This window comes from Pelodiscus sinensis, chromosome 4 (genome assembly GCF_052426305.1).
Source record: "Pelodiscus sinensis isolate ZL-2025 chromosome 4, ASM5242630v1, whole genome shotgun sequence".
NCBI classification, from domain to species: domain Eukaryota; kingdom Metazoa; phylum Chordata; order Testudines; family Trionychidae; genus Pelodiscus; species Pelodiscus sinensis.
Window position 1 is genome coordinate 67,429,236 of NC_143055.1, and position 14,785 is coordinate 67,444,020.

Sequence of the window (14,785 nt, forward strand, 5' to 3'; positions counted from 1 at the left end):
GCTGCCGCTTTTTTCCGGCTTGGAGATAAGCCGGAGAAAAGCGCCAGTCTAGACGTGATTCTCCGGAAAATAAAGCCTTTTCCGGAGGATCTCTTATTCCTACTTTCAAGTAGGAATAAGAGATCCTCCGGAAAAGGCTTTATTTTCCGGAGAATCACGTCTAGATTACTTGAAAGTAGGAATAAAAGATCCTCCGGAAAAGGCTTTATTTTCCGGAGAATAACGTCTAGACTGGCGCTTTTCTCCGGCTTATCTCCAAGCCGGAAAAAAGCGGCAGCCATGTTAATGCAAATACCGTGGGGGATATTTAAATCCCCTGCGGATTTGCCTATTCCAAAGTGCTACATTAGCATCCCTTTTCCGGAAGGGATGGCAGTGTAGACACAGCCTAAGAGGCTTCAGTTCTCTGCCTCTGTAGACAATACAGCAGAAAGTCAACTATGCAACTTGAGCTCCGTGAATAAAATAACTGAAGTCAACGGACCTTAAGCCAAATTACCCCAGGCTCTATACCACAGGGGGTTTGGCAAGAGAAAGTCTCTCAACAACTTCCCTTACTCTACCAGGGCGAGAAGAGTAACAGGGTCAATGATCTGGCAGGCCTTCACTAGACCAGTTAAATCAACTGTTGGATGTATTTCAGAGAATTGATCTGGATGGTAGTGTAGATATAGCCTTAGTTGACATAGGACACAAGTTCAGGCTGAAGTCTTAGCCAACTGGGATACGCATAGATAAGGACTAAGGTTTCACTACATCCTTCCTTTTGACATCTGTGGAAGCTGGCATAGAGCATTCCATGGAGAATTAAGCTTCTCTAGCTTTCTGAATCAACTCAGAGAAGTGATATATGGAATATCAGAGAGATTATATGGGTGAGAATATCTTTTATTGAATCAGCTTCTCAAGAGTATGTATGGAACCCATTCCTCGCCTCAGTGAACAAAAGCATCTAGAGTACCTGTTAAGTGGTACTGAAACTTCTCTTGAGAAAGTCAAGTTTTAAACTAGGGATGTTAGAAGCAGGGGTGAGCAATAAAAAAAAACCAGCAGCATGCAGAGTTAGTCCCTTTCAGGTTGCCGCCGCTAGGTTTACCTGTGCCTCCACAGGTACTGGAAGATTGCAGCTCTGGTTCGCTGCAAATCATCATTTGTGGCCAATACAAGTGATGGAAAACATCACAGATGAAGATGCTGCTTCCTGCAGCTCACATTAGTTGCGAATGGCGATTCACAGCTGTGACGGTCCGCACCCATCACTCCCCAAAGGTAAGCAGTTGTGTTGATGGGATCATGCCCCTAACGAGGGCCCTGAGGACTCGGATCGAAAGGGATCCGGTCTGGTTGACGGGGTTCGGCACCGTAACTCGTCAGCCCGCCAACCACTCCGGGGTTCCGCTTTGGGCTGCTTCCTTCCCCTCCTGCGCGGTGCTGTCCCATCCCGACACCCGTGGCGCCCTCCTTACCACGGGGCCCTCCGATGGGGGAGGGGTCGTCCGCTGATGAGAGCATCCAGGCTCCTAGCTGGCCCCGCCGAGGCTCTCCTCTCCTGCCGAGTTGCTCCAGAGAAGGAGCCTCCTGTACTCCCGGCGCTGGCGTCTTTTGAATGCCGTGCCGGGGCTGCGGCACCAATCCCTGCTCGGGGTGGGGGGGGGGGGTCATGCAGCCATGCTCCCAGGACTCCGCCCCTTGAGCTTGCCCAGCGCAGTGTTGCCGTGGCGACATAGCCGACATCTCCGCCAGCGACGGGCGTGACGTCATCCGGCGGTGCCGGCTGGGCGGTGTCCAAGCAGCCCGGGCAGCGCCGGGCTTCCCTAGCCTGCCGGCTCCAGAACGCCTCCTGGGGCTGGCCCTCAGTGCGGGGCGGGGGCGTCCCATCACAGCAGCCAATGAGAGCTGTGATCCTCCCATACCTGCAGCGGCACAGGTCAACATGGAGGTGGATGCCTGCCAGGGACTAACCCTGCGGACTGGAACCAGCCCATACATATCAAGAGTAGGGATGTAAGCAACTAGTTGAGTTACTACTCAACTCATCGCTTCTCCCGCACCTTGCTGCCTCTATCAGAGGCAGAAAGTAGGGGAGCAGGAGCCAGTGCTGGGGGGAGCTGGCTTAAAAGCTAGTTCCCCCCAGGACAGTCTCCATGGGGGAGCAGGGAATGCAGAGGTGTAGTGGGGACTGGGCATGAGCCAGGACTCAGCTGTCCTGGCTCACACGTGGTCCCAGACACTGTGCTTCTGCTTTTTAAATGGAGTAAGAGCTGCCTTTCTGCAAAAGTTAGCCATATAAATCCTTTAATTATCCCTCCACCTTTATCAATTGGCCATGGATATATTTCTATTAGTAGATATACATTTTAACTGACATTTACTCTCAATTTTTGAAGAACTAAAACTTCAGAGGGATTAAACAACATTTTTGCTGTATTCAGCCACTTAAGTTTATGGACCTGGTTAATGTACTAAGATTATTTATAAAGACAGTCCTCAGTTTCCAGAAAAATGTACTGCTTTTTACTCTTGTACAAAATTCATAAACACGATTATAAATGAAAGAATTGCATTAGCTCTAAGATCAGTTTAGATGAAAAACTCCAGCTGAACTTTCGTTAAGCCAAATGTGAAGCATTCACTATAAACAACTTCAGTGGCATGCTATTGCTTCCACAGCACAGTGAAGAAAGGTTTTTTTGCAAAGGTCCAACTTTAAACAAGGCACAACAGGAAAAAAACTAGAACACAGTGGATCAAATTATATCACCAAGTATGCTGAAACTGCTCTCTTTCTTGCATTTGTGCAGGCACCATTGAGGGTTTTTGGATAATGAACATCTAAAGATAGCAAGTACAACTTGTGCCGAAGATCCATTTTAATCCATAAAAAAAAAAATCCCAGCAGATAAACTAGAAGGTTGGCAGTTCATAAAATCCTACAGTAACTTTATATATACATACACGCACATTAGATTCATTGGACAATATTTAAGTTTTGCATATTACTCTTTTCATAATAATCACACTGTTACTCGGGGCCTCTAGAATTCTGTTACACTTAAATCCCTAGTTCTCCAATAAGCATAAGAAAACTATGGCTTTTAGTTTGTTTTAGCTTTTGCAATTGTGTTGTGGCATTTTTTCAACCAAGTACAGTAAGCTTCCAATAATCCGGCACCTTTAGGAACCCAGGGGGTGCCAGATATGCCAGACTATTGGAAGGGGAGGGGTCTAGGGTGGTGTGGGAGGGATGCCACCCCAGACCCCTCATAGCCCCCCCTTCTGATAGTCTGGCTCTGCCCCAGGCATCCCCGATTCAGCTGCTGCTGGTCAGTTTCAGCAGCAGCTGAATCAGGATGCCTAGGGCAGAGCAGCTGGGGTGCTGCTGGGTTGGTTCAGCAGCGCCACCCCTTGGCTCTGCAAGATCAACCTGGCAGCACCTCAGTTGCTCTTGGGGATGCCTGGGGCAGAGAAGCTGGGGTGCTGCCGGGTTGGTCCCACAGCGCCAAGGGGTGTTGCTACTGAAACTGACCAGCAGCTGACTCCAGGAAGCCCGAGGCATAGCTTCCCGGAGTCAGCCGCTGGTCAGTTTCAGCAGCAGCTGAATCAGGGACAGCTGAGGTGCTGCTGGGTTGGTCCTGCAGCACCGAGGGGCAGCGCTACGGGACCTACCGGCAGCACTCCAGCTGCTCTTCCCCCGGCTTTCCCGATTCAGCTGCTGGTCAGTTTCAGCAGAGGCTGAATCGGGGAAGCCAGGGGCAGAGCAGCTCCAATGGTCCCGCTGCCCGGAGCACTTCCGGGTTCCTGATGGTGCCGGACCATCAGAAGTGCCGGACCAATGGAGTTTTACTGTATACAGCTCATCTGTAGTCCAGTAGCTCAGGATCCACCCTCCCTCCTAACAAGCAGTTGTTTTTTCCATTTACTGTCTCCTGTGGAGATACCATGCCTAGTAGTCACACAGACACTAACACTATATTCTTGAGCATAAGTACTTTCCCAACTGAAACTGAAAAAGAAACATACATAAAACCTATGTGCCTGTTTAGTTTCATGCTGCAAAGGGTGTTACTTGGGAAATGCTAGTCTACAGACGCTCCGAGGTAACCAAATGCCTGTACTGAGACTGGCAAGACATCAACTAGCAGGAGAAAAGAGAAAGACAGACTTGGGAGGTGGAAAAGCAAATAAAAATCAGGCCTCCAAGAACTTTTTCCCTAACTTTCTTACCCCATACAACGGGTCAGAGAACCATTATTGAAAAGTAAATGAAAATGCTCTTCCCTACCTGTTCCACAAATTACAGAATACTGAAAAGGCAATGTCAAAGGCAAATTACATTACAAAAGTGAAGTAATTTAAAATCCATATTTGGATTTGGACACTATATCACTTCGGAATTCTTACACCCTCACCGCAAGGCTGGTATTTAATAAAATTATAGTGTTTATGCCTGCTGTCATCAGTTCTAAACTGAATATACCTCCCATTTCCAAATCACCTGTCATGTAAAGCATTGCTAAAGAGAGAAAAGAACAAATATGTTTCATTCAATGTGTTACTGAGAAAGTCATTTTAATTTGCAATTATTTACACAAATATCTGGTGATACCAAGGAAAACTGAACATGCAATAACTGCTGTATTAAATACTGCATATTTACATTGTGACATTATGACTTCAGCAGATTATGAAAATACTAAATCCATTTGTTAGGGAGAAAAATTTGTGTAAATGAGGCAAATCATGTCAGGCTGTACCTGTAATAACCTTTTCAATGAAATCTCTAAGTACTTTAGTGGCCCTTGAGGTAGTGCTACAGAAAAATGCAGAAGCGTTTTATCACTGTGTCATCTAATCTTGCTTAGGTCTAGATGACAATGTGGGAAGTACAGCAGTGTTTAAGTACTAAACTACTACCAATGAGTGCACTAATGTAGAGAGAGCAGTGCCATTTCTAATCATTACCTCTCTAGATCCGCACTGAGAAGAGAGCGGTGGTAAAAAAAAGCCAGTATCTTTCTTCCCTTGTGCTCCCTTTGATAACAACATTGGTGAAGCTACACTATTAATTGACTTGCCATCAGAGATATGTAAATAATAGCTAGTCATAAAGCATCCAGTCTACAACATAGGACTCTCCCCATAAGCTTCAGAGGAAAGTGAAACCATGGAAGTGTCCCAAATCATTTGTTAAATACCGTAAAGGGTGGCAGTAGTGTCTATACATATGACTTTTTCTATAAAACACCTTCAGCTAGAACAGGTCATAGACTTTAAAACCAGAAGGGATTGTGATGATCATCTAGTCCAGTGGTCACCAACCAGTAAATCAGGATCTACTAGTAGATCTTGGAGCCTCTGACAGGTGATCCTGACTGGTTTGGCCAAGAAGCTATCAAGTGCTGGCACTTCAGTTACCCTTCTCCACACTGCTGCGCATCTCCTGCCCTTTGCCTGGGAGTTGCTCCTCCCTGGGAGCCTCCTGCTTGCGGTACAGAACAGGAAATGGAGGGAGGGGTGCTTATGTCAGGGTGTCCCCTCTCCTCCTGTATTCTATCTCCACAGAGCAGAGAGGGGGCACAACAGGGCTTGGGATGGAGGGAGTTTGCTGGCTGCTTTTGAGAGTGGTGCAGGGGCAGGGCAGGGGTGAGCCTGCCTTAAATCCACTGCACCACCACCCAGGAGCCACCTGTGGTAAGCAGTGTCTAACTGAAGCCAGCTCCATTCCCCTATCTCAGTAATGAACCTCCTCCTGCAGCCCAAGCCCCTAACCCAGGCTCAGCTCAGAGCCCCTCTCATTCTCCAAATCCCTTAGTCTAAGACCAGAGCCTGCGCCTCAACCTTCTGCCCCTGCCTGGTGAAAGGGCGGGAGGACAGAAATGCATGTAGTCTATAGCACTGACTTATAAGCTTTTGCTTATTGGTTAATTGGTTAATCAACTACACTACTACATCCCTATTCTGGCTAAGTTATTGAAATCCTCAGATCTTCAACGATTTAGTTCAAATCAGCAAGTGACCTGTTTCTCACACAGAGAAAGGTAAAAACAAAACAAAATACAGACTCTCTTGCCAATCTGATATGAGGGAAAATTCCTTCCTAAACCCAAATATGTCAACCAATTATACCCTGAGTATATGGGCAAGACCCGCCAGGCAGACACTATGGAAACAATAATCTGTAGTAACTGAGTCCAGCCCTCCATCTCTGGCTGTTGAAGGTATTTGCTAAGAGAAGACATTGTTGGACCATTTGCCACTGCAGACAGTCTCAACCCAGAAACACCAACGTGTTTTATCAGTTTTGTCAACTAGAATAACCTATTTCTTTCTGCACAGACTCAGTATTTGATGCTATATACCATACCCTGCCATTAAAGCATACATACAAAAGATCATAATTTCCTTAGTCTGTAGTGTGGTTTTTATTAACAATTACCAGAACTGTTTACATTCTCGTAGTCATCACGATGTCCAAGCACAACATCATTCAAAATATTTAATTGCCTCTTACCCTGCGTAATCCACATCTCTAGGATAGCTTAACAAGCGAAGTCCTTGTTCTAGCTTGCGTAAACTTCCTTTTAAATCTCCTGTTGCCATTATTTCACACACTATTCTTCTTTTCGATTTTGTGACAAGTTTTAATACGGGATATTCTCTTCCTTAGAAAGAAAACAAACAAACATGACCATTATAAACTACAATAGGATTACCAGTGAAGCCCAGGCTTTTCCTCCCTAGACATTGTCCTATTTCTGATACCTATTTCCCAATATGATATTAAGCCAAGATACTGCAGAAATTAATGTCTGTGTTCTTCCTCATTCAAACTAAAAGCATACAATAGATAAGTCAGACAGTACACTAGAATTATTACCATCTGAAAGGGAAATCAGAGTTCAAATTCTATAGTTGGGTTATTGCTTCTTAAACAGTTTGCTCAGGCAGAACAAAGACATGTGTTTTACTCTACGTCTGGTAGTCCTACTATTACCGTCTGAAGACAGAGCTATACAACCAGCTTATGGGATTTGGATGAGTCTTTATATCAAAGAAACAAAGGCTTTTTAGCATGAAATGTCTCACGTGAAGAATATCCCCTTCCCTCCCCAAAATTTATACTAGTGAAAAGTAAAGTTAACGCTAAATCACCCCTACTGGGGAAAAGTACCTTTGCCAGTAAGACCTGTATAGCCATTAAATAGGACCATAAATAGTTTTGTAACAACTCAATCTCTCTCCTTTCTTAGGGCTCCTGTTTCTTCTTTCATTCCCAGCTACGTGGGGCGAGGGGGGGGGGGGAGGGAAACAGTGGGTCTCATTGGAAATGCTACCTGAAAAAAGTAGACACTCTGCTTTTCTATTTAGCTTCTATTTCCCTGAGTCACTCCATATCACCATGGAGAGGTTCAGAGTAGGTGTCTTCCCCCAACACAACCAGTTGAATAGGACTGCTTTGCCCCTGAAAGTATAGCCTATAGATTGGTAACCTCCAACCTAGGACCTTGAAAAATTCAGATAACGAGAACCTTCTTAAAAATTAAGGCTTGCCAAACCACTGGAGAAGAGGAAGCAGGAATGGGCTAAATGTATAAAGAATGGACGTTTTTGTTGCTATTCTAATGCTTTTGTTGGGTCCAAGCTGTTTCTAAGTGCTGTTTCCTTTACAGTATGGATTTGGAAAGCAGGAGGAAAGAAATAAAAGCATGGGGGATCCCTGTCAGCAGCAGCAATTTGTGCACGTGAGCATGAATGGGTTCTGCAACATCCAAGCTACTACAGCTGTTTTGTGTCCCTCTGCAATTCTCCATCTCAGCAGACTGCTCTGAATACACCTGGCTCCATCATTGTTTGGGTAGTATCTAGACTAGAGCTTGGGTAATATCTGGATAGTTGAGCCTCAGTAAATAGCCCTAGCTTACTCAACACAGAAAGTGAAATAGCTCCATCTACTCATTCCATAAAGGAAGAATGGGATATGAAGATCTACCCTTTTTGTTTGTTCACCACATTTGCACTCTCAGAAGTGCTACATGGACACTTACTGCTACAAGCCGCAACAAGAGCAAGAACCAGGCTATATAGTCAGACTCAGAAAGGACCAAATTTATTTAGTTTAAAAACTTGTCCTGGTTTCAATTTCTGTTCTGCATCTTCTGATAAAGTCTATTTACCCCCTGAGAAGGCAGAGCAAAACTGCTGGGCACTTCAGGGTCATTCCTAGCCTGCATGTAGCAGGTCTGACTTTGGTGCCCAAGCTATGAGGAAACTCAGAGCTTATTGTTTAACTTCTATGGAGTTTCCTTCACAGAAGAAACCGAAGCTTATATTAATTTCACTCAGTCTGATCTGCAGCAGAGTTTTTTACTGTGGAAAATTCCTGTCTTGTAAAGACGTTTCATAAGTGTGGACAGGAAAGAGGCGAGACACACAAAAGACCAAAACATAATATTCCTATAATCCCACAATTTAACTCTTGCAATAGAACATATGGAGGCTGGGAAAGGTTTTGTTCTATACGTTCTTCTGAACAGAAACACAGAGGAAATTCTTATATGGAGAGAAAAGAAGGATGTTAGGAGGATTAGTTGCCAAACGAGAGCTGACGCTGTTAGCAACTATGCCTGATTAACAAGTTTCCTTTTTTAAAAAATTCATCTTGAATGGTGACTTTAGAATAGATCATAAAAACTGAATTATCACATGCTAATTTCCATTTTTCAAAAAAGCCTATATTGCTTCATATTTTTAAACATTAAATTTCTATTTAGAGAAGCTTTCTGAAGAGCATTTACAGCACTCTGAAAGCACATGTTCAGAAGTTACAGGCAGTCAAACTTGGTGGTTCTCCAGAATGGTTAAACTTTGAAAGCACAGACTGGCTAACAGCCCAGCTTTTACGAGTCCCAACTGAAAACAAATGGCCTATTTCAGAACTCTGCATAAACTATTTGAACACAAGATGCAAACTGCCAAGCTTCCTCTATTGGTACTTCACAAAAAGGGTTAATTAGCAAGAGGACAATTTCCAAGAGTTCAAAGAAAAATTCTGAAAATATGCAGTGTCAAATTATAGAAGATGGCATTTCCCTCAGTATAGTTGTTTACTTCTGTGAATGTTTCAATCAACAAAACAAGGTCTATACTAGCAATGTTTAAAAAAAAAAAACACATATCGAGTAATAGGGTAGCCATGTAACCACTGAAAATCTCAGAGCCCGCAGGGAAGCCTCCTGGAGCTCAGCCTGTAGCAGGCTCCTCTCCTGGGAGGGAGGCTTCATTGCTGTAGCAAAACCTCAACCCCAGGAACAGGGTGGGCAGCCCTTACCGCTAACTGTTAAATGAAGTACATATGTCCTTATTGAATTTCATCCTCTTTATTCCAGACCATTTCTCCAGATCATTATGACTCTATCCTCCAAAGCACTTGCAACCTCCCCACTCATCTTAGCATAGGCCACAAATGTAAGTGTACTCTCTATGCCAGGAGTGGGCAATAATTTTTGATGGGAGGCCACTCCAAGAATTTGGTAAGTATTCAAGGGCTGTATTCTTCCATTATATTAATGGAGGAAGTATGGGGGTCTGGGATGCAGTTTGGGTGAAGGAGGGGATTGTGACCCAGGGCAGCAGACTAGGATGCAGAAAAAGAGTGCAGAGTCTGGGAGGGAGAGTGACCTGGGATAGGGGTACAAGGGTTTGGGTTGTGACTTGGGACAGGAAATTGGCATGCAAGGTCTGGGAAGGGTATGGGTTCAGGAAAGGATTCTGACCTAGGGTAGGGGTCTAGGAGGAGGGAGTGAAGAGTCTGGGAGGGGATTGTAACCTGGGGCGGGAGTACAGGGATTTGGGCTGTGACCAGGGACAGCAGATTGGGGGCAAGGTCTTGGAAAGGGTTGTGACCTGAGCAGTGGTGCCATATCTGGGAAGGTGTGTGGATGATGAAATAGTGGTGCAGAAGGTTTGGGTTACATAGGGTAGGGGGACAGCAGGTTGGGAGAGAAAGGCACTAGGATGCCACAGGCAGACTCTGGCTGGGAGACCTTACCAGGGTGGCTCCCACCCAGCAGTCTCCTTAGCTAGGGTCCCTGTAGGTACTCAGTGCAGCTGCAAGGGCCATGTTTGCTGCTGTGAACTAAATGCTATGAGCCTGAGGGAATGTGGAGGGAGGGGCACTTCACATGCTGCCTGTCCTGCAAACAGGCAGCTTCTACTGGCCGGGCTTATCCGTTAATCCCATCAACTATGTGCAGTCCTCACACCTTGCTGATTCTGTTTTAAGCCCGCTCCCCACTAGCACCAGATCCAACGTAGCCCCCTGCCCCCACAACCCTCATACTGCTGCCTCTGATAGAGAGGCAGCAATATGGACAGAGAATGGGCAGGCGGAAGCCAGTACATGCAGGAAGCCAGCTTTCAAGCCTCCCTCACCACCCACACACACCCACACACCTATCTCTTCTTGGGGTGCTGCAAGTGGTGATGATTTTATTCCTTAGTTGCCCTTGAGCAAGAGAGCTTTGTTCAGTTAAGAGGGACTAACAACAGCTCTCTAAACACTGCAAGCCTAGGAGAAGGGAGAGAGAGGGTTCACCCATTGCCCCCGTGCCCACTCTAACTCAAAGATCCTATTGGCCAGACACCTTTCCTGGGCTCACAGCACTCAGAGCAGCACATGGCTCCCTCTGATAAGCATGCAAGAAGGAAGGGAGGAAGTATAGCAGAGGAACCTGCTGGGCTTCTGACTGGGAGACAACCAGGTAAGTTCCTTTTGGACAGAGGCACCCCACTTCTTCCCTCCCGCCAACCCTCCATCCCCTCTTCTGCAACCCCTAACTACACAAAACAAAAACCCTCTACACTCCCATTCCTGCACCAATACTCTCTCCCAAACCCTGCACCCAAATCCCCTAGCCCTAGTCATATCTCAAATCCCTGCACTAGGGATGTGAACTAGTCATCAACTAGTCAGTTAACTGATAAGCCGAGGCTTATTGATTAACCTAGTCAGCTACTTACATTTCCTGCCCCACCCCCACTTCCTTTTTTATCTGAGGCTACAAGTGCAGGGGAAGTAGGAACCAGTGATGGGGGGAGCTGGTTTAAAACCCAATTCCCTCCAGCACCGTCTTAAAAGCCAGTTCCCCCTAGCACCGGCTCCATGGTGCTACCTGTCGCTGTTGTTCCCCTCCCCCACCGTGCTGCTGCCTCTATCAGAGGCAGCAGCGCAGGGCGGCAGGCAGCCAGTCAAAGGGGAACTTTGACCGGCTTCCCTCACGGACCAGCTCCCTCCTGGCACCCCATGCTGCTGCCCCTGATAAAGAGGCAGCAGCGCGGAGTGGCAGGGGGCTGGATTACATTGGCTGTCGGCCCTTCCCCTGGGAAATAGAATAGTCGACTAAAAGCTAAGAATTCACGTGATTAGTCAACTATTCAATTAATTGATAGCTAACATCCCTACCCTGTACCCACTGCTACACCTCTCCTTCAAGTCACAATTCCGCCTTAGACACTGCACTCCCTCCTGCACCCTCCCTCCCTGTCAGAATCCTCTCCTATACCCATACCTCCTTCCAGACCTTGCATCCCCATCTGCACTCCAGAATCCTGTCTCAGTCACAACTTCCTCCTTCGCCCAAACTCCCTCCCAAATTCCACTCCACACACCCCCTCTCCCCTCCCGTGCATCGAAATCACTTGCCCATAACTCCCTTCTACATCCAACCTCCACCCCAGACCTCATTCCTCCTCCATTAATGTCATGAAAGATTGCAGTCTTTGACCACTTACCACATTTTTGGAGTAGCCCTCTATCAAAAATTATTTGCCATCCCTAGTTTGCCCTATACTATATAGCAGTGGTTCCCAACTTTTTTTATACCGTGGACCAGTAAACCCATCCACAAACTTTTGGCAGACCGGTAACATTTTATTTGCATATTCAGTATGCAAATAATGAATGCACAAATAAAATATTACTGGTGCGCCAAAAGCCCCAACCCCCAGAGCCACCACAAACAGCTGGCTTCAGCTCCGGCAGTTGCAACATAGCAGGCAGCTGGCGCAGCTGAAGCTGGCTGTTTGCAGTGGCTCCGAGAGGTACCCTTACCTCCCCCATCCCCCGCCAGCTCTAAACCCTAGAACCCCCCGAACCCTCCACTACTCCCCAGCGCCAGCCACTGACCCAAGTCCCCTGCACCCAATCCTCCCCAGTGCCAGACTCCCATCTTCAGAGCCCCCCAATGCCAGCCCCCATCCCAAATGCCTCAGTGCCAAGCCCCCATATCTTAAAGCCCTCCACCACCAGGCCCCTTAGTGCCAGCCTCCTTTTTCAAGAGCCCCACTGCACCCAACCCCCAGAACTCTCCCAGTGCCAGACTCCAATATTAGCCCCATCCCCAGAGTCCCCCAGTGCCAGCCCTGCCCCATAGACCTCCCCCACTATTAGCCCTGCCCCTGAATCCGCCCAGTGCCAGTTCCCCACCACAGATGCCCCAGTGCCCCCCAGTGTCAGCTCTTCACCTCTTAGAACCCCCCACTAAGAGCTCCCCAGTACAAGCTCCACCTGCAGAGCCCCTCCAAAGCCAGTCCCTGGCCTCTTGGAGCTAGCCCTACCCCCAGAGCACCCAGTGCCTGCCCTGCCCTGCACCCTCCCTCCCCAACTAGCCCTGCGCTGCATCCCAGCCACCAGCTGAGCACTGCTGTCAGGTTGCAGGTGTTCTAAGGCTGCTATGCTAGGCTCTGTGTGACCTCCTGCTGCGCAGCGAACCGCTCTTCTGTATCCCAGAGGAAACACTGTCCCTGCCTGGTGCTGATTGGCTGAGAGGCAGAGCAGAAAATGTCTCTTCCACCAGCTGCGGCGGGAGGGGAAGCACTTGGCAGTGTACCCCAGCGCCGGCCCCAGAGCCGCCACAGCCCAGTAGCCAGAGATTTGTGGCCCAGCACCAGTCCACAGACCAGCAGTTGGGGATCATTGTTATACAGATTTCATGGGTAGATCAGTATCCTGACCCTAAAGGAAGTTGCAGAGGGCTCAAGAGGTTATAGGGTGGAGGGGAAGTGTGCAACATTCCTACCCTAACTTCTGCACTGCCTTAAGATATGGGTGGCTGGAGAGTGGCAGCTGTTAGTCAAATGCCCAGCCTGTAAGACAGTGTCCTGCAAGCAGCAATGGAAAAGGGTGGCAATAGCCTACCAGGTCATCCTCATCTCCGTGATGCTTACTGGAGTGGCGCTGTCTTTACCGGGCTCCAAAATAACAGCCTCCACTCTCCAGATTCCCAGTTCTGAGGTTTACAGAAGTAAGGGTAGCCTCTATACAAAACCATGATACGCCCACAACTTGAATACTGCACACAGATCTGGTCGCCTCATCTCGAAAAAGATCTATTGGCATTGGAAAAGCTTCACAAAAGGGCAACAAAAATTACTGGGGTTTGGAATGGGTCCCCTATAAAGAGAAATTAAAAAGACTTGGATTTATCAGCTTAGAAAAAAGGAGACTAAGGGGGAATATGATAGAAGTCTATAAAATCATGACTGGTGTGGAAAAAGTGAATAAGGAAAATACTTATTCCGTTAAAATAACAACTAAGGGTCACCAAATGAAAATAATAGGCAGCAGGTTTAAAACAAACCAAAGGAAGTTTTTCTTCACTCAGCACACAGTCAACCTCTGAAACTCCTTGTCAGAGGATGTGGTGAAGATTAGGACTTTAACAGGATTCAAAAGAGAGCTAGCTAGATTCATGGAGGTTAGATTCATCAATGGCTATTACCCAGGATGGGTAGGAATGGTGACCCTAGCCTTTGTTTGTCTAGAAATGCATGACAAAGGAGGGATCACTTGATGATGACCTGTTGTGTTCCCTCCCAGTCTAGGGCATCTGGTATTGACCACTGCTATGTCAGCAGACAGGAAATTGGGTTAGATCAGGGTTTCCCAACCTATGGGTCGCCATTACACTTCAAAAGGGTCGCCAGGTGTCTCCCCAGGTGGCTGTTAAGGAGCCATTCACACTTTTTCTGAATTGCCCTGGGTCACCGAGTCTTGCTGACTTCTCAAAACTGGTCCCCCTCTGAAAAAGGTTGGGAACCGCTGGGTTAGATGGACCTTTGGTTTGATCCAGTCTGGCCATTCTTATGGCTCAGCCCCTCTCCCGCCCAGGACCATTTCTCACGGGAATTCGCCAAGAATCCTACAGAGAATCCAGCGCCCAGCCCGCCGCTCTGCGGGGGAAGGAGACTTAAGGGCCCCGGCAGAACAAAGCGAAGGGACGCAGGGTCCCTGCCCGCCCCGGCCTCCGGGACGAAGTACAGAAAACTTCGGCGCCCCAGCTCTGGGGAGCGGGGCCAAGACTGAAACAGACGCGGGGCCGGGAGGTGGCACCAGGCACGCAGAGAAAGCCCCCTCTTGCCATTCCGCCCGCTTTTTCAAGGAACCTCCCCCCGCAGCGGCTGCGCCGTCCCCGCACCCACCGGAGGCTCCTGGCGGCGGTTTGTATTTTACCGGCAATTGAAGCCCAGCCGCGGGAACCGCCTCCTACCGCGTCCGCATTGGCAGATTCATCGCTCGCTCTCCGCCGCCTACCCGCCAGAGCGCACTCTGGGTCAGCCCTACAGCGAGGTCGCGTTGCCGGGCGGCTGTCGCGGGCGGGGCAGGGTCACTAACATTTAGGCTTGGCCATTAGCCAGGTTCGGCTCGTGCAGAATCTGCCAACACGAATCTGACAACAGCTTCCGCTTCCGGGAAGTCTCGGGTGCTGACGTCACTTCCACCAACAAC

At 47.8% G+C, this 14,785-nt stretch overlaps 1 protein-coding gene across 4 annotated transcripts in view; it reads right to left on the reverse strand.

The window, feature by feature from the left end:
* The window catches only part of CEP44 (centrosomal protein 44), a 53,597-nt gene extending 38,850 nt beyond the window's left edge, over positions 1-14,747 (reverse strand). Inside the window, exons 1-2 of one of the 4 annotated variants that reach the window (XM_006126986.5) lie at positions 14,479-14,747; positions 6,512-6,662 (exon numbers count right to left, since the gene is read on the reverse strand). In XM_006126986.5, coding sequence (XP_006127048.1) covers positions 6,512-6,600 — 89 coding nt within the window. In that variant the 5' untranslated portion in view covers positions 6,601-6,662; positions 14,479-14,747. The remainder of the gene's footprint in view (positions 1-6,511; positions 6,663-14,478) is intronic. The other 3 variants (XM_089777913.1, XM_006126984.5, XM_006126982.4) reach the window with 3 other exon arrangements.
* Between the last annotated feature and the right edge of the window lie 38 nt (positions 14,748-14,785).